Consider the following 22,921-nt stretch of genomic DNA (forward strand, 5'->3'; position numbering starts at 1 on the left):
CTAGATTTCCACGTATAGAAAAATAAAACTAGGTGCATATCTCTCACCTCACCAAAAAAAAAAAAGAAAAGAAAAGAAAAGAAAAAAAGAAAAAGAAAAAGAAAAAGAAAAAGAAAAAAAATCTATTCAAAATGGACCAAAGAACTCAGTGTAAACCTTGAAGAGGAAAGCATGGGGAGATGCCTCCAGATACAGTTGTAACTGAGGCTTTTCTGCAAAGGATTCTAATAGTGTAGGAAATAATCCTAAGAAGGATTATAGGTTCAAGATGAGTCTGGAGAGATGGCTCAGCTGTTAAGATCACTTGCTGCTCTTGCAGAGGAACCAGGTTTAATTTATATTACCCACCTGGCAGTTCCAGGAGATTCAATGTCCTCCATAGGAGAAAGGCATTCATACAGTACACATACCTACATGCAGGTTGAGCACTTATATACATAAAGTAAGTAAACCTTAATTTTATTTTATTTTTTATTTTATTTTTTTATTTTTGGTTTTTTGAGACAGGGTTTCTCTGTATAGCCCTGGCTGTCCTGGAACTCACTTTGTAGACCAGGCTGGCCTCGAACTCAGAAATCTGCCTGCCTCTGCCTCCCGTGTGCTGGGATTAAAGGCGTGTGCCACCACGCCTGGCTGTAAGTAAACCTTTAAAAAGAGAGTCCCAGAATGTTCTTGAATGCATAGAGAATTTGAGATCATCTGGGTTCAAAAATCCACTGTACAACGCACAGACACACATAGACACATATACAAATACATACAGATAGACACACACAGATATATACCCAGAGATGACAGACACACACAGACAGATATGTACACAGATGATACAAAGACACAGAGAGAGAGACACACACATGCACACAGACAGAGATATGCACATAGAGTCAACACACACATAGACGCACATACACAGACAGACAGACACACACACACATGTAACATGCATGACATGAAAGCACAAGAAGTCCATGAGAACCAAGTCTAAAGAAAGGGATGGTGGAGGAACAAAGGGGAAGACTGAAACAAAGCCATGTATGTTCTCTATCATATGCAGAATTTCTATTCAACCATACACATATATGCATATAAGTGTGTGTGTGTGTGTAACATGAAAGCAGAAGACTTGGGGGTGGGGCAGGGAAGAGACCAGCAAAGCAGAGGAGGGAAGGAGGGGGCAAGGGTGCTGAATAGGAGCAAAACACAAGATACAGGTAACTTCAGTGCCACAGCAAAACCCGTTATTTTGTGTTCTAACTAAAAGTGAAATTCTAAAGGACCCACTCTCCATGTGATGTCACGTTCTGTAGGAGTTGTGCATAAGGATGTCAAGATCAGAGACTTGAGAACTGGAGGGACACTTGCTAGGTTTAGGCAAGAGCAGGAGTGTTGAGTGTAGGAGGGAAAACATGCCACACAGGGTAAGAAGAAGCTGACACATCAGGGCTTTAGGAACCCTGGTGGACAGTCATGGCTGAAGGAAGGGGACCCATAGGGGAGCCTGGCCCTTGGAGGGTGGGGCTGAGGATAAACTCCTGCCCCCACCCCCACCCCGCACTGTTGATAAACCCGTGGTTTCCAGATGGAGGAACAGGTGCTAGCATGCTCCTCTGGCCACAGAAGCAGCACTGAGAAGGGAAGGGTAGGAGCTGCCTGGGGACATAAGGCAGACTGGGGAACGCTTTCCTCCATCTCTGCAGCGGTAGAGCCCTTACCACTCAGAGCATGGGGAATCCAATCCTCCCAGCTCTGCCTCACAGGACAATCAGCTCCACCCCTGCACAGCTGTGAGGTTCATCCACTTCTGAGCTGGAGCCCAACCTGAAGCTCCTTAACTTTGCCGGAGAAGGCAGAGAAGCATTCCAGAGCCAGGTCAGGGAAGGGAGGGCCAGGAACGCAGCCTCCTCTAGATGTGAGGGACTGGAACCCAGTCGCTGCTCAACCAAGCTTCATCAGGGCCAACATGTTTAGTTGATGGCAAAACTAACTGCCTGGTTTGGTGAACATACATGGACATCATGAATACCCCAAATATACATACGGTCCTGATGCACCAATAAAACCTTACAAATAAATAAGACTGCACGTGCAAATCCAAGGGAAGGTCTGCTCTGGCCCCAGGTCCTATACTAAGGCTGTCTGTACCAGCATTGGGCAGCCTCGCCTGGGTGCCTCCCACGGCCCCTGGAAGAGCTTATCAAGAATGTTCACGAGCCAGGACACCTGTCAGCTTCAACCAGAGCTTTCCAGAAAGGCGTGAGGGGGGAGGGCAGGGATTAGATGGGTCCCCTGTTCCCACTGGTCTCCAGCAGAATGCCTGCTTCCTCTGGCCCAACCTGGGAGGCAGGCCCAGCTGGCCCCATTTCTCATCCCTATTGATTATTGTGGCAGAAGCCCCGGGAGCAGAGTGTAAATCAGTGTCCCTGGGGTATTTAACCAAGGAGGGTTAGTTGGAGGTGGCCTCCCTTATAAGTCCCTCATCTGATGTTTTTATATTAATTCCTATAGTGGCCAGATTAATTTTTATTCCACCGACTGTTATCTCTTCTTCATTGACTGGGAGACATTTTTCTGAAGTGCGTATCTCAATGAGTATCAGTCATTTAATGGGTGCTGCCCCTGGCTGCGAGGTTTTCATTAAAGAATGAACATTCCTTTGATCCAAAGAGTCAGTCTTTGGAAATAACAATGCCTAGGCCAGCCCAAATCACTGTCACAGTCATCAGTACCTGTAAGGGGGTGTGGGGGGTGGGGGTGGGGGGGCGACAGCTGCCTAGGAACGCACAACAGTGGGTACAGGGTGCCCTTCCCCCACCTGCATCTCCCCAGTTTTACCCATGCCCAGAAGCTGAGCCATCACGGAGGACTCAAGTGACCACACTTAGCAGAGGGACCCCGACCACACCCCAGAGATGACCAGCCTTTGCTTTGTGCTGGACACCCTCTCACATCTCCCTGGATCAGCACTGCTGTCCTCAAAAACATAGTGTGAGCGTCGCTATAGCCTTTCGAAGGCAAAGGGAGTTCACTAACTAGAGATCTCCAATAGCTTAGTATTGTGCATGGTGACAGATCATAGGCTCAGATCATGACGATGGTCTGCATCTTTGCTGGAGTGGCATACGCATTAGGCTGGTAAGTGTCAAGGAACCTGGGTCTGGGTCCAGATAAGTAAGCAGGGAACGGGTAAGGCGTCAGTACTTATCTGCACATGCAGGTGCCCATAAAGAACAGGGCAGGTAGATTTGGGGACTCTAGCCGAAGCCAGGGCTGTGGGCACAAGTCTGAGGGGCAGACGTTGAAACCCCAGGAGCTGCATAGGGGAGAGGTACACGGACGGTACTGCGGGGATATCCAGCTGGCCTGACACATGGGAACCCTGCTTCTCTCTCCTGCCATTCCTTGCATTAGAACAGTGGGTCCTAAATGTGGTCCTGAAACCAACAGCATCTGGAGTCAGAAAGCCTGTGACATGGGCAGACCCTCTCCCACCGGGTTCTTGCAGACCCATCCTCCACTAGCTTAAGAGGACAAGCAGTGTGGAGCAAGCAAGGCGTGGTCTTTTGAGTGACAAATATTCTCCACAGGGCCGAGCATTTGAGCACTTGTCCTCCCCGTTGTTCGGTGCTGTTTAGGAGGGGTATGGCGCCATGCTGGAGGATGTGTGTCACCAGAGGCAGGCTTTCAGAGTTTAGTGCCTCGGCACTCCAGTTCCATTTTTGCCTCTCTCTACTTCCAGTATGCAGATAAAGATGTGATCTCTCAGCTTTCAGGTTCCTGCAGCCCGTGCCTGCTACCTACCACCTTGCCTTCTCTACCGTTGTCAACTCTCTCTCTCTGGAGCCATAAGCCAAAACAAGCGTGCCCCTCTGTCTGCCTTGCTCGTGGTATTTCATCCCAGCAACAAAAAGTAAGAACTGCACATGGCCATCAGAGAAAGAGCGCACGCTGGTATGATTTGGAATTTAAATGATGCCCGTGGGCTCAAGTGTTGAAAGTGTGGACCCTTCCATGGAAGGGTGTGGTAGGAGGTGGGTCACTGGGCATGCGCTTTGATAGAGAGCTTGGGACATGCATGGTCAGATTGTGTGAGCAGTCTCCTCTGCCATATACCTGCGGCTATGATGTGTTTCTTTACCGTAGGCCCCAAGGCCACTGGGCCGATCACAGACCATGAGGCGAAGTAAAATGTTCCCCCTTTCAGCTATTTTAATTATTTTGTAATAGCAGAGAGAGCAAGCAGACTCACAAACCTGAGCTTGTGCTTTGGTGACCTCCCTGGTAAAACAGATCCATCCTGTCACCGTGTGGAGGTGCTGTGATCCTGATTGGGTCAGAGGCTATCCTGGGTTCAGATGTACTTACCAGCCTGGCTGCTGCTTTTTCTAAATGACAGGATTCCCCAAAGATAAACCTCTCGGAATGAGCTCCCTCCACTTATGCAGAGTCAGACATATGCAATCAAACCCTGAGCCTTTAGGATCTGGAGAATGTTGATAAATAACAAACGCAAGCAGGTAAGCAGACTGTGCTCCCCCTGCCCCCCAAGGCTGTGTATCAGCCCCGCAGATCAGCCTTGTCCCCCAATCCACACAGAATTCCTCAAAGCCCAGAAGATGGACACACTCTTGAGGGAGCCGCTTCTGAGGCACAATGGCAGGGGGCCATTGCTGTGAATAGTGTCTATTAAGAGCCAGCTGCATCCATGGGCCTGAATTCTGCAAGGAGGTCCATGAAGAGATGAGGTCACTGAGGGACAGGGCAGACCCGAGGACAGGGAGAGCCAGATCTGGTTCCGTTCCAGCCCTTCAGCATCCGTTGCCTCATCGCTTGCCCCAGAAAGCCAGATGGTTGGTCACACATGATGCCGTTAATGAACAATCTCTGGAGACCCTCAGTGGGGAGTAGAAGACTGGGGCAGAGTGAGCATCCGAGGCAGCTCCTGATGGCTAGGCTGCGGGGGGCGGGGGCGGGGGGGGGCAGCGGGCAGGACAGCAAAATATCCACAAAGATGAAAAACCTACGATAGATTTCCTCAGTTGCAACTGCTGGAGATGCTGTCAACATGGCTTTGGGATAAGAGAACACACTTGAGGGGGGTAAGGGTTGTGACACTCCTCACCACCATCAACGTGGAGTCTCTGAATAAATGTTTCTCCTGCACTTAGGAAGGGGTCCCAGAAAATAGTAGAGAAACGTTTGGCCTTCTCTCCTGTTCCCCACCAATGACCTGCTAAGAGCCTCCTCCTCCATTCTCCCTCATCACAACCCTGGGCTTCCTCTCCTCTCACATTCCTGCCTATATGTTCTCTGCCAGGCAGCTTCTGGGGCCATAGTGCCCCACCTCCTCCTGGGCTCTATCATATTATCTTTGCTGCAAAGGCAAACCAATCAGGAGCCTGCCCCAAAAAGTGGTTACAGCACTGGCCACCTGGTGCATATTTCTTGATAAAATGCGAATTCAGATCTAACTCCAAAAGAGCACCCATACCCTCTCATACAGCCCCTGTCATGGAGGGGTTTCAGAGAGCACAGCCACATGGGAGGGTATAACTACCCCCACACATGTCTCACCCAAGCTGGGCACAAGGCAGCTCAGGACCTGACAGAGTCCAGGATGGGCAGGTAGAGGCCCATATCTAAGCCACAAGAGCAACTTCCAGACATGATTGCATCTGACCTTCTTGAGTCTCCTGTCTCTGGCACAGGGCCCATGGTGAGCTCAGCTCCTTCATACTTCTGGGCTCCGCTATAGAGAAGTTTGTAAAGCGTCCAATCTACAGAAAGTTGCCAACTTCTGGAATCATCAGAAGCCCCCAGAAGCCCCTTGTACAGAGAGCCCTTTTCATGTCTGATGACCATTTGTCTAGCCTCCTCTCTGGGGATGCAGTAGGCTGGGGAGGGGAGCTTCCTTGAGCCAACAAGATACTTCCGGCCTTCTCACTCAGGTTTCCAAGAGACCGCCCAGCCTAGCCCTGCTGGCCTGATGCACCGAGGCCTCCAGAACTTTCCTGAACATTCCTAACTTGAGCAATCCCATCCCAAGTCAAATCCCAAGGGAACCTGGAGAGGGTAGGCCCCTCCCCTCTCCGAGGTGGCTCTGAAAGTTTAAAGGGCCAGGGGAAAAGCATTCCTGAGCTTTTTAGAGTCTCCACAAAACACTTCCTGATGTCTGCCTGACACTAAAAACCTATTAAAGTCGTAAACTTCTCCTGCAGAACTGGCTTCTCAAAAATGTATTTATCTAAAGGGCATCTGTGTTTGGTCTCTAACACAAATGCTCCAAATGTCGGGCCCCAGGTGATTTATTTGGGGCGCTTTGTTCTCCTCCTGCTAGAGCTCTTTCAGCTTCAGACCCCGGTTGCTTGGCCCCTCTGCTCCTTCTGCTGATAATTAGGCTTGATCTGCTCTGAGGGGCAACCCAGAGGGGGTAGGCACAGGTGGATCCTATGAGCATCCGCTGGGAACTGCAGAGGATGGGCAGGGGCTACAGCTACAGGGCCACAGCCACAGCACAGAGCCCACCTGCCAGCCTGCCAGTCCGATCACATTTCTCCATTTCCAACCAAACCAGCCTCTCCAGAATGCCAGCCATGCTCTATGTGGGACCATGAGCTATGAGTCCTTACTAGGTGCTGAATTACATGGGATGCTGGACATTCACCGTTAACAAGCCACTGTCCCCACAACACACAAATGTAAACCAGAGAACATGCAAGTAACATTTGTACCACATAAAACATAAGAACCAGGTGCCCATTGTCATATCAAGACTGCCCCCCCCACACACACCTTCCCCCCAGGGATTGTAGGACAGCCTAGCACATTCACACTGTGTTGCTTATGGGGTCTCCACAGGGCATCTGAGCAGGAGCTGACTTGAGTGATAAAGAGTTGAACATAGAGGGGTCCAAGAATAGAAAAATGGGGGGCAGTGCTAGGGAGCCCCTGTACATTGAGGAGTTAGGCGGGCTTTCCTCAGAGGGGAGATGTGCTAAGATTCCAGCTTTGATGAACAGGCCCTGAGGCCTCAGGCTATAGCACAGAGTCAGTCCCCTGACAATCCTTCATTACAGCATCTTAATATGCACGAACTCATCAGCCCCTTTACAAAGAGGCCCTGGAGAGTGGGCCCTGCTGGGGCTGCACTCACTATGTTTGCTGGCAGTGGGAGAGATTTCAGAAGGCTGGGGAGGCTGGGGACTCTGCCTAGAGGGGAATATAGGATTCCCCCACAGGGTGGATGCCTAGAGATGCCTCCCATGATGCTATCCTTCTCCCTGGGGCTTTGGCATCTTCAAGCTATCAGAGCCCACAGAGCAAAGGCTGCCAGGGCAGTCCACTGGCGCCACCACAGAACTCCTCAGCACCACGTTGCTTCTCTGTTTCTCCACTGGCAGAGATTAGGCCAGAAGCCCAGCTTGCCTCCATGAATCTTAGGGGAGAGGCTGAGAATGTGTTTTTGTTGTTGCTGTTGTTGTTCTGGCTTTGTTTTAGAGTCGTGCCATCTGATAAGGATACTAGCCGCATATGGCTATTTAATTTTACATTATTTTCAATTCACCGCAGTCAAAATTTCAGCCTTGTGTTGCCCCACCACATTCCAAGTGCTCAGAGAGCACAGAAGGGCACCTAGCCATCGGGGTAGCACCTTGTTTCAGTGGGCAATGCTCTTTCAGGCTGTGGGCTGGGCTGGCCACATCTGCTGAGCAGGAAGGGCAGTGTATGGTCTATGGAAGATCAGTGGCAGCATCGTAAGGAGCCCTGAGCAGATCTCCCTGAAGCTAGAGTTGACGCTAAGAGAAAAGCAGCGATAAAAGGGAGTTCCTGCCGTGTATTTATGGCTTCGGAACTGAGTTGCAGAGGAACCTAGGTGCTGTAGGCAAGTCAACACAGTCCCTGGTCCTGTTTACAGAGGGCTAAGAGTCACAGGGAACTATGCATTGGTTGGACTGGGCTCCCTTGACCAGCAGCCCTGATTGGCTTGCAGCACTCCTGTCCCCAGCTCATGGCTGCTACCACATGTGCAGCATGCAGGCAGTGACCCTGTCTGTGCCCACAGGCCTGAGCTGACTGTGAACAACGTGTCCCACATCTAGAACTGCAGCCCACAGAGATGCTGGTTAAGGGCGGCCTGCAAAACCATTACAGGGCATTAAGTCAGTGGACTTCTGATTCGTCCGTGTTCCAAAAACACAGCAGGCATTTTTTGACTCTGAAAGGTAGAAACTCTCAAAGGGCAAAAAGAATGCTGGAGATCTAGAGTGGGGACAAAGGCTACAGAGGGTTCTGTCCCTTCCAGGCACTGTGGGAATTCCAAGCCATGGGTGTTACACTTCCTGGTGTCTACAGGGCAGTGCTGTACCCCCAGACCCAGCTTCTTTGCCCAAAGTCATTTACCCCACATCCCCAAGCCTGAAAGCCACCTCCCTAGTTCACACGCCAATGAACATGCGGCTGTCAGCTCAGGGAGTGTCAGAGAGAAATAGCATGGAGTGGGAACCTTCATTTGCTTCCCTGTAGTGTCTCTGCTTTTAAAAAATGGTACCTCCGATATTGTAAGCACCCAGTAAGTAAGTGCATTTTTAACCTCAAGTGGAAAATGCACAGACTGAGTGAAATGTAGCTACCCACTGGCTGCAGGATGGGCTGAGACCCCTGCCCCTGTCCATTCTAAGAAACCGAGCCAGGGTTGCCAGTTCTGGTCTGTGGTCCTGGACCTGTGACTCATGAAGACAAGGGTCAGGTTCTTGTTCCCAACCTGAGCATCCTTGACCTCTTTAGATGCTCCCACAACTGTGGTCCTGGAGGATCCCATAATACCAAGTGTCTACACTATCTCCAGTTTATCCTTGCAGGGTCCATGATAGGATAAGGCAAATACTGAGAATGTTAGCAATCCGGGCAGGACATAAGGGCCACTGGATCCCGTCGAATGGCCTCTTCCTCCTGCCACAAAGTCAGCACTTCTGGGTCCCCTAGCATAAAGCCCTCTGTCTCTGCCCTTCTACAGAATACTACTACCCAGCCTCACACACACACACACACACACACACACACACACACACACACACTGCCACCGCACTATAGACCAAATCTAGAAGCATCATCCATCGTTCCTGAAGGCTTAGCTATTTTAGCCTGAAATTTGAGGAGCTGCAGATAGGTTTTGTGATGATAAAGGTAAGCTTAATTTTTCATTTACCTCCAGCTAATAACTGACTGAAAATAGGCCTTCCTGTGCTTCCCGAAGGCAAGGGAAAGGGAAAATGCTTCCTGGTGACAGGACAATTTGTCAGAAAGTTATGAGTGAGTTCAGCATTGCTGTATAGGAAGTGTATATTGAACAATATGACACACTGGCTTCTAATTGCTTCTGCCTTTCTGATCAATAATACATGTTTTCAAAAAGCCTTCTGTTTGCATTTACACAATGGACGGTAACTACTGCAAAGGATCCATTAAGACCTATTTTAAAAAGTGCATTCTTAAAAAACTTGTCTAAATCTGCATTACAAGGCAGATTATGAAACTGCCTTGGGAGACGTTTTTCTAAAAGGCATTCAGGCCGTTTCTGCTGGACTTGCCAACCAAGCTCGCCGCCCTCTCCTTGGCTTGCCTGTGAGCCAGAAAGCTTTCTCCATAGCTCCAGATGATGCATTGAGATGCGGTCAAGCCCGAGGCCTCCATAGCGGCCAGCTATGCCTTCCACCGAGGCACAGAACAAGCAGATGCCTGGTAGCTCAGGTAGGTGCAGTCACAAATCCACCTGCCACTCTTGAAACTCAGTTGAAGAGTCTGAAGTGGCAAGGGGTGGCCTCTAGGGCTCTGGGCTCTTTCCTTCCAGAACACCTGTGGGTCAGAAGGCCTGGAACCTATGACTAATCCAAGAGGGTGGAGGACTGTCGTTAGCCATGGTAGGCCAGGTTTGCGTTTGACTCAATGGGCTCCTAGCTGGGCGGGTGGGAAACCCGGAACAGAGAGAAGGAGGCACATGGGAGGAGGGGCCACCAGACTTCATAAGCTACCTTAGCGACAGCTTCTGTGATCTTTGGCTTTATATTTCTATAGCTGAAGGGAACAGTCACAGGGACTGTAGTGGGCCCCGACTAAGGGCTCTCTCACAGGCAACATGGGGAGAAGGAACTGCTTCCCAGGAGACCCCAGACTTGAGACAGAGAAGAGCCTAACAGATAAAGAAAAGCACCCATCCTTCACTGAGCCTATCCATATAGGAGCACTTAAGCTCAAAACGGCACTGCTAGGCAGTTGTCTTGATGGACCAAGGCAAGGGAGGACCCTCTGGAAGCTATTGAACGATTTAGTCAACCTGGGTTGGTTTAGACTGAGTGAAAAGACCTGGATGGGATTTCTCTAGGGGAAGGGAGGAGGCAGAGGGGAGAAGGAGAGGGGAGGGGAAAGGAGAAACCCCCCACCCCCACCCCACCCCCACCCCCACAGAAGGAGCATGTGGAGATGAAGTCAGTCATATTAAGGGAGGCTCTGTCCAGTCCCCGGCCTCAGATACTACGTAGGTCTCTTCTGCTGCTTGCCTTCATGAGGCAGGGACTCCTCAGGCCTTGGGTATCTATCTAATCAGGCTCCTAGAAGGTACAAGAAGAATGTCTTCTCACAGACAGACTGAAGTCCCATCTACAAATATCTCCAATGGGTGCCGAGGCAGACAGCCAGGCAGGATCTCCAGAGGCCATACGTAGTACATCCTTTGGCTGCCAGGCCAAGTCAGCTAGCCTGTAAATATGTTAATGATTTAGCATGCTTAATGAGGAGGTACACCTACTTGCCTCCCCTGTGGTATCCTCAGAGGTAGCTGTTGGGCATGCTTTTCTTCCTCTGGAGAACAGCCAACAGCAGACAGGGAGGCAAACTATGGAGGAGCAATAGCCCACCCACAGTGGAGTGCAATGGGGAGAGAGTGCTGAGTAGTAACCCCCCAACAGGGTCACAGAATCTGTGCTTCCACCTACTGTGTCACACTGCCTACAGGGGAAGTGCCCATGTCCACTCTGAGGGACCTTCCCTTCCAGTGCTTCCCAGTCTGAGCTGTACTCTGGACACCTCTTTGAAGGCTCCAAGGGCCATGTTCCCGTCCCTGCACTGAACTTTCTTGATACCTCTGGACATCCCTGTACCTAGACCACCATATTCCTAGAGCACCCTCTTTTCTACTGGAGCAAGACTCAGGTAGAGGGCTCCAGGTAGGCTTCACGTACTCAGAAGCCATGCGCAACCTCCCACTTTCTACAAGGACAGCATGTGAGCCACCTACCTGTCAACTCCCCACAGCCATCAGTCAGCTTCTGTGGGCCGATGACACAACGGGCTGGGAGAGGTAGAGCTGCATAGGTGCCAAGATCCAAACACAAGTGACATTGCTCGGAGGCAGCAGCCTGCGCCAAAGCCTCTTGGGGAGATTCTGCTTTTTAGATTATGTACAGGTAGTGGCTTGGTGGTAGGAATCTGCCTAGCATGCTTGAGGATCTGGATTCAGTCTCTAGTATCAATTTTTTTTTTTTTAAGAAAAAAAGGAAGGAAGAAAGAGAGAAAGGAAGGAAGGAAGACAAAGTATCTCTGTGGGTGGAACTTAGCTCCTATCAGACTAGGCCCGACTCCAGGTCCTAGAGCACTTGTGACCTTGAGTGGGGGAAGGTCAATGTCAAGGTCAAGTTCTGGGGAACAGAGGCAAGACAGTGGTTATGACTTTACTGAGCATGTGCTTGGTGCTGACACTGAGTTCCAGCTGCATATGTACTCCCTTTACTAAAGATTAAGTCCTCTCTCTGGGAGGAAGATGTTTACAGCCAGGGAAACTGAGGTTCAGAGCAAATAGATTAGGGAGCGTCAAAAAATAGAAGATAAAGAAAGGAAAAGAAAAATAGAGCCTTGTGCAGACTCTTACCTTCCCCAGAGAAGAAAAAAAGACAGGAGCAAAGAGTGGGGCTTCCTAGGTGACTCACAGGCTAAGAGACCTTTGAGCCTGGCCTCAAACCTGCCCTAGGTACAGAGAGACAGCCATTTCCCCTCCCCTAGAGGAAGCTCCCTCCTACCGTGCTCAGATTTTGAAAACTGAGTTAATATCTTGGGCCAGGTCGAGCAAAGTTTGGACCTTCCATGTGGTCTTCAATGGCAGCTGGTCCAGGGCTTCCCTCAGATCCGCTGCTGCTGTCTCTGTTCAGCTCCCAGGGCATGCACAGGGAAGGGTATGTTATGCCCTCAAGTATGTAGGGTCCATGTATCTGAACATGGTTGCATGCATGCATGCATATGCGTGTCTAGGGGCTCGAGTAAAAGTCCACTCAAGATCTTCAGAGGAGAGGGAAATGTCCCCACTATGCTATCTGGACACTCGAGGTTGTTAAGGTTTGAGGAACAGACAAGAGTGTACTCTTGCCTGGGCCCTTAAAATGGCCAGAGTTCATCCCAGTGTCGGTGAAGGAGGTATGAGAGTGAGGCTGGTTGGAAGAGTGAACCAGACCTCTTTTCTCTTTGCATTCTATTGGAAAACAGCCACAGGAACCTGTTTGTAGGGGAAAAGAAAGAAAGAAAGAAAGAAAGAGAGAGAGAAAGAGAGGGAGAGAGAGAGAAAGAAAGAAAGAAAGAAAGAAAGAAAGAAAGAAAGAAAGAAAGAAAGAAAGAAAGAGAGTACCTTTCCTTTCACCTTCCTATTCAGGTCCCTTCCTTGGACACAGGCCCAAGTGATGTAACTCCAGGGATCCAGTGTATTAGCACCTTGTGACTAATTCCATCCCCATAAACCCAAGGCCAGCGATCTCAAGGTGCCTCTTCTAGGTTAGAAGGCTGGTGGTCTGGATACCCACCGATCAGCAGGCAGGCTCTGAAGAAGATCTCAGCTGGCCTGGTCCCAAGTCAGCCTATGTCTTGGCAGCTTCTGCTCCTGCCTGTGAGGGTGACTTCACTTTGACTTCATATCTGCAGAGTGATGTACAGAGATTGCTTATTCAGCCCTGAGCTCAGCTGGGCAGGAGGGTGGGGTTCTGCATACTGAAGGAGAGGAGCAGCTGAGCCCCTCCCCAGACTCAGGTTCCAGGACCTGTTTGTTCACTCCAATGTCCTACAGGCGTCTGTTTTTCTTTCCTTCCATTACTAGTTGCAAGCCATGCTTCAAAAAGCAGCTGGGAGTAGGGAGAGCTGGGTTTTCCCCACAGGTATCTAGAGCCTGCATCGGACCTTCTATTTCCTGCCTAGAGGCTCCCATATCAAGAGTAAATATATTTAGCCATAATTTGGGGAGGGGAGAGTTCGATTCTTCTGGCAAACTTCTCTTTTCATCCTTCCCAACACCCCTGTAGCCGCTGCCCTATCAGTCAGTTCACATCCTAAAAGCTCTTCTATTTGGTGGAATAAGCGCATACAATTCCCAGCACTGCACCAGACGACAACGGTAGCAGGTCTCTTTGAAAGGTGTGCAATTAGCCAGTGTCTTGGTACTATTGGTTGTACCGGTCCTGGGAATCACAAACAAGCCCAACAGGACTCCCAACCCTCTTCACCACAGGATATATTGTACACTGGAAGCAGGCTCTCTGTCCCTCTTTCTCTTAGTCAGGGCTCCTCCCCTCTTCCCGCCTCTAACCCCAGAAGAAGCTGCGGACTCCAAATGCGCTTCTCACTCCCGCCCCCTTGATAAATGGCGGAGGATGCTCTTCGTGTCCAGAGACCGTCTTCTAGGCTCTGGGTCTCTGCGAGTATAAGTGACCAGTCGGCCCAGACGCCGAATCTTCTGTGTTGCTCTTTCTGGGCGGCGGGAAAGGACTAACAGAAACAGCAAGCGAGACGCACCGGGTGAGAAAGTGGCTATGCCGGCAAATGATCATGGATCCAGGCTACCTTTAGTAGACCAGCACCCACACCACAACCCACACGCACCCAGCTCCGACCCGCGCTCATCCCGAGAGGAAATTGAGGTTCCCCTAGCAGTCGGGTGCCGCCCCACCTTGCCCCACACGGTACCTGGAGCCCCGCCCCTCCACACACACCCGCACCCCTGGTCCCGCCCCTCTCGCTGCCACTCCCTCTGCGCCCTGCCCTGCCCCAGTCCGCTCCCCGGGCGCAGGCAGCGCAGGTCTCTCATCAGTGCCGCAACCGGAGCCGTGCAAGCAACAGCAGAGAGCGGCTCCGAGTCCGCAGCTGGGAGTCGCGCCCGGACGCAACGCGCCCGCAGTGCCCGCTGCGCCCGGGCTGGCATGGGGAGGCCCGGCTGAGCGCCGCACCCCGCCGCCGCCGAGACCCGCCTGCTCCTCAACCGCGGCCCTCGCGCGCACGGGCGATGGCGAAAGCGACGTCCGGCGCCGCAGGGCTGGGGCTGAAGCTGATTTTGCTCCTGCCGCTGCTAGGAGAAGGTGAGTCCTACGGGCGGCGGGGACGGTAGGGGCCGGGGCGAAGTTAGCGCTGCGCGCCGAGCCGGTAAACTGACGCGCGCAGAAGCGCGCTTACATTGGCTGGCACCGGCCGGCTGCGCAGCTGGCGGGCCTCCGGGTCTGGGAACCGGGTCGCTGCGGCTAGCTGCTGCGCTTGGGCCACCGGCTGGGCGGGGCTCGGCTCGCCTTGGGTGCGTGCGAGTTGCGAGCCGGGCAGAGTAGACTGCTCCGCCAAAGCTGCAGCTGAACATCCCAGGCTGGTCGCTTTTCCAGCCGCGGATGTGCCCGGGCGAAGCAGACAGATCTTGTCGCCTTTCGGGAGCAGCTGCGAGCGGACAGGGTAAGACAGCCCTGGGAAGCCCACGACTTGAACCAGCGCTTGGAGACTGCAGCGTCCAGATTTTCTTTTCACGTTTCAATTCTGCACTTGCTGTAGCTCCATTTGTCTGGCTGAAGGGCGCTGAGGCAATATTTAGTAAAGGTTATTTTTCCTGTGTGTGTTTTTGCCGCCCTGATCTTTAAAAACCTAAAAGCCTGTGATCATCCCCCACCCCCACACCCGCGTGTCTTCGCCAAGAGCTCTGAGCTCTGCCCCACAGTTGGGAGTCCTGTGTCACATGCTATTCCGCTGGAACACTTGAAAATGTGGCTTTTGGAGGCGTAATAGTGTCCAGGGCTGACATTTAGTTACCCAGAGCTTTCGGCCCCGCCGCCCGGGAGTGTGGTGATGGGCTGCCAGCATCATGGACAGCACACATAGGCGCCCCTCATTAGGTGTGGCCTTTCAAAGGCTGGTCACTGCCCTTGCTCCGATATCCTGACCAAATGAACCACAAGGATACAGGATATTGACCCCGTTGACTGCACATTTTACTGTCCTTCAATCTACCCTAACTTGGTTCCCTCTGGAAAATATATGTACCAAGTTTCCCTATGATAACAGAATTGAGCCCAGGCCACCCCACTCCCATTACTTACAAAAGGTTTGCAACCTTTGGAAATAGGCAAAACTGTTCACCTTGCCTCTAGCTCAGAGTGTGAAGACTGGGTTCACAGACCAGCCCAGGACTGCATTCACAGGCCTCCAAGTACAGAAGAGAAGTATGGAGAGGGAAAAGATAAAGACCTTATCGTTCCTGAGGGGGCGGGGGAGGGAAACAGATTGGAGTGTCTGTTCCTGGGTCCTGAGGTGCTGTGGGGCACAGTGTAGGCTCCAAGGCTGTGTAACAAAATCCAGAGCTTAACATTGTGTAGCTGCCCTGTGTCATTGGGTTTAAACTTCACAGGTTCAGGTATGTAGTCAGGAGTGAACCAGGAAGACATGTGTTGAGCAACTTCCCTCCACCCACCTAACCCTGAATCTAGTGAGGTCTCCAGCCGTGTAAGGGACCCACCTCAAGGGTCTGGCCTGTGACATTTGGCAGGCAGAGAGGGAGATTTCTATGTGAAACCTCTGGCTCAGAATCAGGTGGCCACAAACAGCTTATAGAATCCAGGACTATGAGGTTTTAAACCCACCCCCTTCTGGATGGCCAGGAATCCACGATAGAGGTCCAGAGAGGGGTGCAGCAGCCTCATACCCAGGAAGACGTGATGGGGGTTTTGGAGAAGCCCTCTAACCTGGACTCTGGTGCAGCTGTTGTGACACTCACTGATCTGCTCCAAACTGCCACTAGAGAGCTCGGGTGCGGTTCCATAGAAGGATTGGGAGCAGCGTGGCCTCTGGTGCCCTCTTGTGGATACAGTGCTCTAGTGGCTGGGCCTGATGCCCACGGTTTTGAGTGGGGTTTGAGTGAGTCTGTAGAAGTAAGGGAGCCTTGTTGACGAGACTCGCCGTACTCTGATTTCAAGTCACTCATCCATGCTCCCACTCTTGCTCACGAGCTCATGCTCAAGAGACCTGTGGATAAGAATGGCCTGGCTCCCTTCTCACCCTCTTCCAAACACCCCACATGTACACAGAACTGTGTCACTCACTCCCTCGTTTTCCCATCGCTGTTGGGCCCAGTGTCCTGGAAGTAGAGATTGACAACCTCCTTCTGTTAACATTTTCTGGACTTTTCGCTGCTCCATACAGACACGGCTATGTGGATGAGGAGACTGAATCACAGTGTCTTGGTCCTCCCCTACATGTCCCAGGGCTCCTGGCCCCCCTCCACTCCCAACTACTTGTCAAGACTCCTGTCCTTCATCCTCTCGGCTTGGCATCTTGCTTAGTATCTCTAGCTGTGAGAACCAAAGGGTCAGTCACCATGTCATGGAGGGGCCCTTTCTGGATAACCCTTCTGTGTAAGTGTGAGGAGAGCCATAATCAGTCGACATCACCCAGAGCTTTCCTTGTGAGTGAACACCGAGGCCTGGTCCTCCCTGCTTCCCCTCTTTGTTTCTCCCTTCCTCCCTTCCCTTACTGAGCTCAGGGGATCCTGGAGATTTGTCCTGGTTCCCCAGGGTTATCTGGGCCCTTCTTTGTCTCTTCCCCTGAGTTGTTGAGCCCATTCTCAGGGCTGGGCCAGCCAGGGAGTCCTGAGGGTGGGGCCTGAGAGCAGACAGCATGTAGGGAAGTGACTGAGCCCATTCACTAGATTGCCTTTATTTTGTAGAATTGCTTTAGGAATGGGCTAAGTAAATGACTTGTTTCCTTGGTGGTGTGAAGAAAATGGGATGTATTCACCTAATGGGGTGCTAATGGCCTTTTAGCCAGGGGAGGAGAAAACTAATTAAAAATTACAGTATCTGTAGAAATGGAGCCTGGATAGGAAAGGAAAGGGTAGCTGGAAGCTGCTACCTCCCTCGGGATCCTCTCCTGGCAAAAGACTCTGTTGATCCCCTTTCCTGCTAACACCAGCAGCAGCTTCCCCTGCCATGCTGTTGATAACCCTGTAAGGTTTGTGGTCTTATTTTCCCACTTCACAGGTGAACACACTGAGGTTCACCAAATCTATAGATTCTGGAGCTCATGGAAAGCTAAGGACTCCCCAGGTCCAGGTCTCTTGTGTTTAGCAAAGCCAGTGAGAGCTTGGTACCAGGAGTAGAGATGAAGAGTGATCTGGGAGAAGACAATGTGCCTGCCTGTCACACCACAGCAGGTCACTCATGTATGACAGCAGGTGCTCTGGAGAACTAGGAGTGACATGTGACATAGAGCACTGCCCACAGACATGAAGCCTGAGCCTCTGTGGGTCTGAGCAGGGTTCTCAGTGAGATGTTTTTGCCCTTGCTGACTGGCTGACCCTGGGAGTCTCCAGGGCTAGGAAGGAGCATTAGACCTGTCTCTGTCAGAGCTGTCCCAGAGAGGGAACCTGTGTGCTCTCGGCATTATAAGAGGCTGTGTGTATAGTCAGAGGGCTGGTAGGGACAAGACACCCAAGGACTGTCCTTTGCACCGTGTCTGAAGGAAGTGCCTTCCTTCATCATGGTGTCATGCTAGGGGAGGGGCACAACCGTGTGCCCTCATCCAGATGGAATCCACTTCCCTAGGGCACTGGGAAAGACCGATAAAAGCAAACGCCCACTGCGTGCCCAGGAGACAGGGGCAGTGCTGGTTAGGAGTGCAGCCTGTACTCAGTAATTCTTTGCTTCTGGATGAGTGGCCATAAGTGTACTGTGGAGGGATGGTGTGTGTGTGTGTGTGTGTGTGTGTGTGTGTGTGTGTGTGTGTGTGTTCATGCGCGCACGTGCACACTTCTAGGGTAAGTCTGGCGCTTGCCTGGCTGCCGGTCTCTCCTCTCAGTCCTCTTCCATCAGCTCTGCTTCCCTCTTTTCCTCCTTCCCCATTATTTTTCTGTATGAATGACTTGATAGTACTCATCAAAAAGAGCCTTGAGTATTGCTTTGCAAGGAGGAACTAACAGCAAAAGACACACCTAATAGTTAAGGAGAGAGAGGGTGGGGGAGGAGGGAGGATATGGTTCCTTTAGGGACAAGCAGCTTGGAAGCAAGACAAGGGAACAAGGAATGGGGTGCTTGGCAGAGAGCCCTGGGCATGGACCACAGAGGAAGTGATGTCACAGGGTGGGGGGGGCTGCCTCTCTGGTCTGTGAGGAATGTCCTCTGTACCCTCTGGTATGGGGTTGTTTCACCCTAGGAAGCTGATGAGCTGGTACTGCTGACTCCAGGCTGCCCCCATTCATAAGAGCATCCAGGACTTTTTGTCCAAGGAATCCGATGAGGCTGTGCTCCAACTCCTCTCAGACAACACTAGATCCTCTCCTGACAGATCGCAGGATCCTAAAGAGCTCTTGTGGCCGGCACCTTCTTCCTCCTTGTTTGCCCAGCTGTTGCCTCCCCCATCACCCACCTTCCTGTCCTCAGCAGCCATGGAGAGGTCCTTAATGGGCCTCCCAGCTGTGTGATTGATTGAATGGTGCATCTGGGACCACACCCCTCTGCCTGAGAGACTGGAGTCTGTGGAGCCAGTAGATACCCTGAGCCATCTACTGTGAAGCTCTGACCCAGTCAGGTACGGTGAGAGGAGGCAGCAGGGGGCTGTTGTATTCTGCCAGCTCTTTCCCAGGCATGTCAGTGCCCCTTAGAAGGTGGCTGATGAGACCTTGAAAGCCACCATTGAGGCTGTACCACCTGGGTGCAGAGGAGAGCAGGTGGCCAGTCACAAGCAAACACTTCTGTTTGCTTTTGCCTCATGGTTAGCTCCACTTAAGCAGAACAGCCCAGATGCTAGGGCAGGTTAACTGTTCATCTGAGCAGGTGTGTGCCTGCCTGGTGAGCGGGCAGTGGAGCCTTCTCTTCTTGGTGTCAGTGGTACCCAGTGGGCTCTGCAACAAGAGGTGCCAGTGGCCCTGTGGCCCAGGTCTTAGCAGATGGAGCCCCTTTTTCCAGACTCCTTCCATACTTCTTCTAGAGCTATCAGGGACCCCTCTTTGTGGTGCCAGGTCTTTTCTCCTCTGTGACATGGATTGCTGGAGTCTATTCTTCAGGACTGTCACTGTAGGCCAGTGTGATCCTAGAGCAGGAGAAAGAGGGATGCTGGATGGTGTTCATTGAAACCGATTCCACTCCCTCCTGTTCCTTAACGTTTTCACACTTGGATTCCAGGAAGGAAAAGAGGGAAAACTTTACTGTCTTGAAACTTAAGGAATCAGAAAGTGCTGGGGGATGTATGCACTGTGGGAGAGTGAGAGGTGGAAATGGGCTGAATGTCTTAGACATTTTTGCAGCGTGACTGGAAAAGATGGAGGCTGGGGCTGGGTGTCTCGGGGGCTTTGTCTTCTCTACTCTTCCTTCATGGCCCTCTTTCCTTACCTGGGGGCATCTGCACAGTCGTGAAAGTCCTGAATCCATTCCAGCCTACCATCTGTCCAAGCAGGAAATGTGCCTGGGAGCTCTTCCCAGGCAGGATAGGTTTGCTGTGCTTAGCCCCTGGGGGTGCTTTTTTACCTGTGAGTGCTCTACCTGGCTTGGGACTCAGCACAAGTGGTCAGCTGGAGGTCGTCACCTTTGCAAAAGATTGCTCCAACAGGTCCACAGAGCCTCAGAAAGTCTAGACCAAGGTGCATTTCAAATGTTTTCTTCCCTAGCCACACCAGCCTGTATCTACAGTTCTGGGCAAAAGATACCAGCCACATCTCTGTGGCTTAACATGGGTACTCTACCTCTGTGACAGCTGACATGTCCTCATCCAGGAGTGGCCTCTCCCATGAGAAGGCTGGACTCCTAGATCTGTGCACCTGACCTGACTTCATGCACCGAAAGATCCAGAGATTTGTGGAACCAGGCTCGGAAGGGCCTTGTGTCACTTTGCCTGTGTTGCCAAGGTCAGAATCACACCAGAGAGCCCCATTTCGGTACAGGACAGTTCAGAGTATGTGTGGGGATGCATGCTTCTGGGGTGTGCCTGTACACATTCTGGGAGTGATGTGTCTCCAGGCTTTGGACTCTTTGGTTTCTGTTGTTATAAGAAACATCACGACGACAGTGAGCCATGTGGTGAGGAAAGGGATTATGTTAACAGCTTACAGTCCATCACAAAGGGAAGTCGAGGCAGGAACTGAAGAAGAGACCACGGACGAATGCTACTTACTGCCTTGCTTTCTATGGCTCAGCTTTCTTGCGTTATTTTTTTTAAATACAAACCAGACTGTATCTCTAGGGGAGACACCACACAGTGGAATGGGCGTCTCACATTAATCAAGAAAATTCCCTCATATGCTTGTCTACCTGCCAACATGATGGTGGCATTTTCCCAGTTGAGATTTTCCCTTCCTAGATGACTCTAGCCTGTGCCAAATTGATAAACAAAACTAACCCAGACCCGCTTCCCTAGCTTTTCCAAGTAGGCATCTCTGCCCATTTTCCCGAGTGGTACTTCAGGAGTCTACAGTTATGGGTATGAGGGAAGTGACTGAAATTGCCTCTTTAAAAACCTTTTTAAATGAAACTGACGTAGCATAAGGATAACTGTTTTTAATGGAATGGTGCAGTAGCATGTAGTCTACCCCAAGGTGTCCAGGAGGCATCTCTAGTTCTGTCACATGCTCATTACCCACAAAGGATACCCCATATACCCAATAAGCAGCTCCATGTACCTGCCTCTGGTTATCGTCAGTCTGCTCCCCTCTTTAGATCTGCCGGTTCTGGACATTTTATGTAAATAGTACAGTGTGTGTGGTAGGTCTGATTAGAGTTTATCTTCATTGTAGCTCACATCAGTGTGCCATTCTTGTTGTTGTTGTTGTTGTTGTTGTTTGGTTTTGGGGTTTTGTTTTGTTATTTTGAGACAGGGTTTCTCAGTATATCCCTGGCTGTCCTGGAACTCACTCTGTAGATCAGGCTGGCTCTTTAAGAGTACGACTCCATTTGTTTGGCTTCGACTCCATTTGTTTGGCTTCGCCACATTTATGTATCCATTCTCTGGATCTGGAGGTTGTTTTTCCTGTTGTAAAAACTGTTTCCAGGCAAGTCCTCTGACTCCTGCTGTTCAAGGCTTGCTTTCAGTTCTCCCAGGAGTGAAAACGTTTAAGGCTTTGGTGTTTGTTCCTTGAGCAGTTGTTGCTCTGCTCCTTCCCAGGGGCAGGGTCCAGTTCAGCAACAGCACAAATTGCTTTTCAGCCACATCCTCTGCAGCCCTGGTTCCTATTGTTGTTTTTGCAGCCTACCCTTCCCAGTGGGCTCAAAGTGGTATTTCATTGTGGTTTTGGTTTGAGTTTCCCCTAAAGATTAGTGATCCCCTCCAACGACTTGACAAGCTTCTGTTTACACACTCATTGCAGTTGTGTGTATTATTGGACAAGAACCTTTTCAGGGCCTTTGACTGTTGTTTGTATTACATTTTTCTTTGGCCACTCATACATGTATATAGTGCATTCTGTTTACTAATCCACCGTTCTCTCTTTTCTCCCACACACCCCTGTCACCACAACACTCCACTGGTCCCTTTCCTATGTTCTTGTCTTTTTGTTTTGTTTTTCTGATGCACTGATTTTAACGAGGACCTTCTGTGAGTCCATGGGTTTAGAACTATCCATTGGAACCTGTGGACTTAACCACAGGAACTTTTACCTCTCTGAGAACCTATCAGTAGCCAGTAATTACTCAACAGGGAGGACTAGGGCCCCTTGAGCTTGCCCCATCATTGGCTGTTGAGGTATGGGCTTGTGCAGCCCCAGCGTGGGCATGCGCAGCTGCAGTTAGATCATGTTTGCAATGACTGTGTTGTGCCATGAGGGTAACACCTCTGGGCCCTTCTCCCTTTCTTCCAGATCTTACATTCTTACTGTTCCCTCTTCCATGGTGTTGCTTGAACCCTGCAGATCCCAGTATAAATGTCTTACTCAGGGTCGAACACCTTTGGCCATTTTTAATTGAGTGCCTTTACTTACCATCAGGCTGAGAGGCTGAGAGGCTACTTCATCCAGTAGCACCAGCCACTTAAGAGAAGCCTTTTGAGAAGGCACTGATGTGCTAATATGGATGGACGTTGAGTCTCCACTGAACATGGAGTGTCTGCATTTCTCAGAAAAACAGGACTCTTGCCCGTGTTGCATTGAGCACAAAGGTTGTAGAAACAAAGGCATCACAGCTAGTGCAAGAGAAGCAGATGTGCTAGAACCTCCCTCTCAAGGGGGAAGATGCTGGAAACCAGTGGCCCATCCCACATCTCCAACAAGGGAACTGGCAGCCCGGGAAGCCAGGGCTGCCCTCTCACTCTGCCTCTATCTAAACTAAAAATAACTGGGCCGATTGGTCTAAGTTGATTACAGTAATTGCTACTGTGATGTCATGCTGCCGGCCAGAGCTGTGTTGCAGGGCTGACGGCCTATACGAAGGCAGTGGTCTCCCTTCTGCATTCCCGCTCGGAGTTTGCAACCGGAGATAACAAGGTCCAAGGTCCAGGAACCAGTGATGGGCCTCTCCAGCTCTGGTGTACTCTGCCATCCAGAGACCCAAGATTCCAATGTGTTTTGCTCTGGGTCCTTGTGGAGTCAGAAACGGCTCCTGTGAGGTTCCCAGATCCTAGCCCTCCACTCTACCCCAGATCAAATGCTTAGGACTTCTCTATGTGCCAC

General features: G+C 51.0%; 1 protein-coding gene across 1 annotated transcript in view; it reads left to right on the top strand.

The window, feature by feature from the left end:
• Positions 1 to 14,133: 14,133 nt before the first annotated feature.
• Ret (ret proto-oncogene) overlaps positions 14,134 to 22,921 on the top strand; it is a 45,301-nt gene continuing 36,513 nt past the window's right edge. Inside the window, exon 1 of the mRNA XM_085840099.1 lies at positions 14,134 to 14,381. Coding sequence (XP_085696225.1) covers positions 14,309 to 14,381 — 73 coding nt within the window. The 5' untranslated portion in view covers positions 14,134 to 14,308. The remainder of the gene's footprint in view (positions 14,382 to 22,921) is intronic.

The sequence above is a fragment of the Mus caroli genome, unplaced genomic scaffold (genome assembly GCF_978045245.1).
Source record: "Mus caroli unplaced genomic scaffold, Mus_caroli_1 scaffold_7, whole genome shotgun sequence".
NCBI classification, from domain to species: domain Eukaryota; kingdom Metazoa; phylum Chordata; class Mammalia; order Rodentia; family Muridae; genus Mus; species Mus caroli.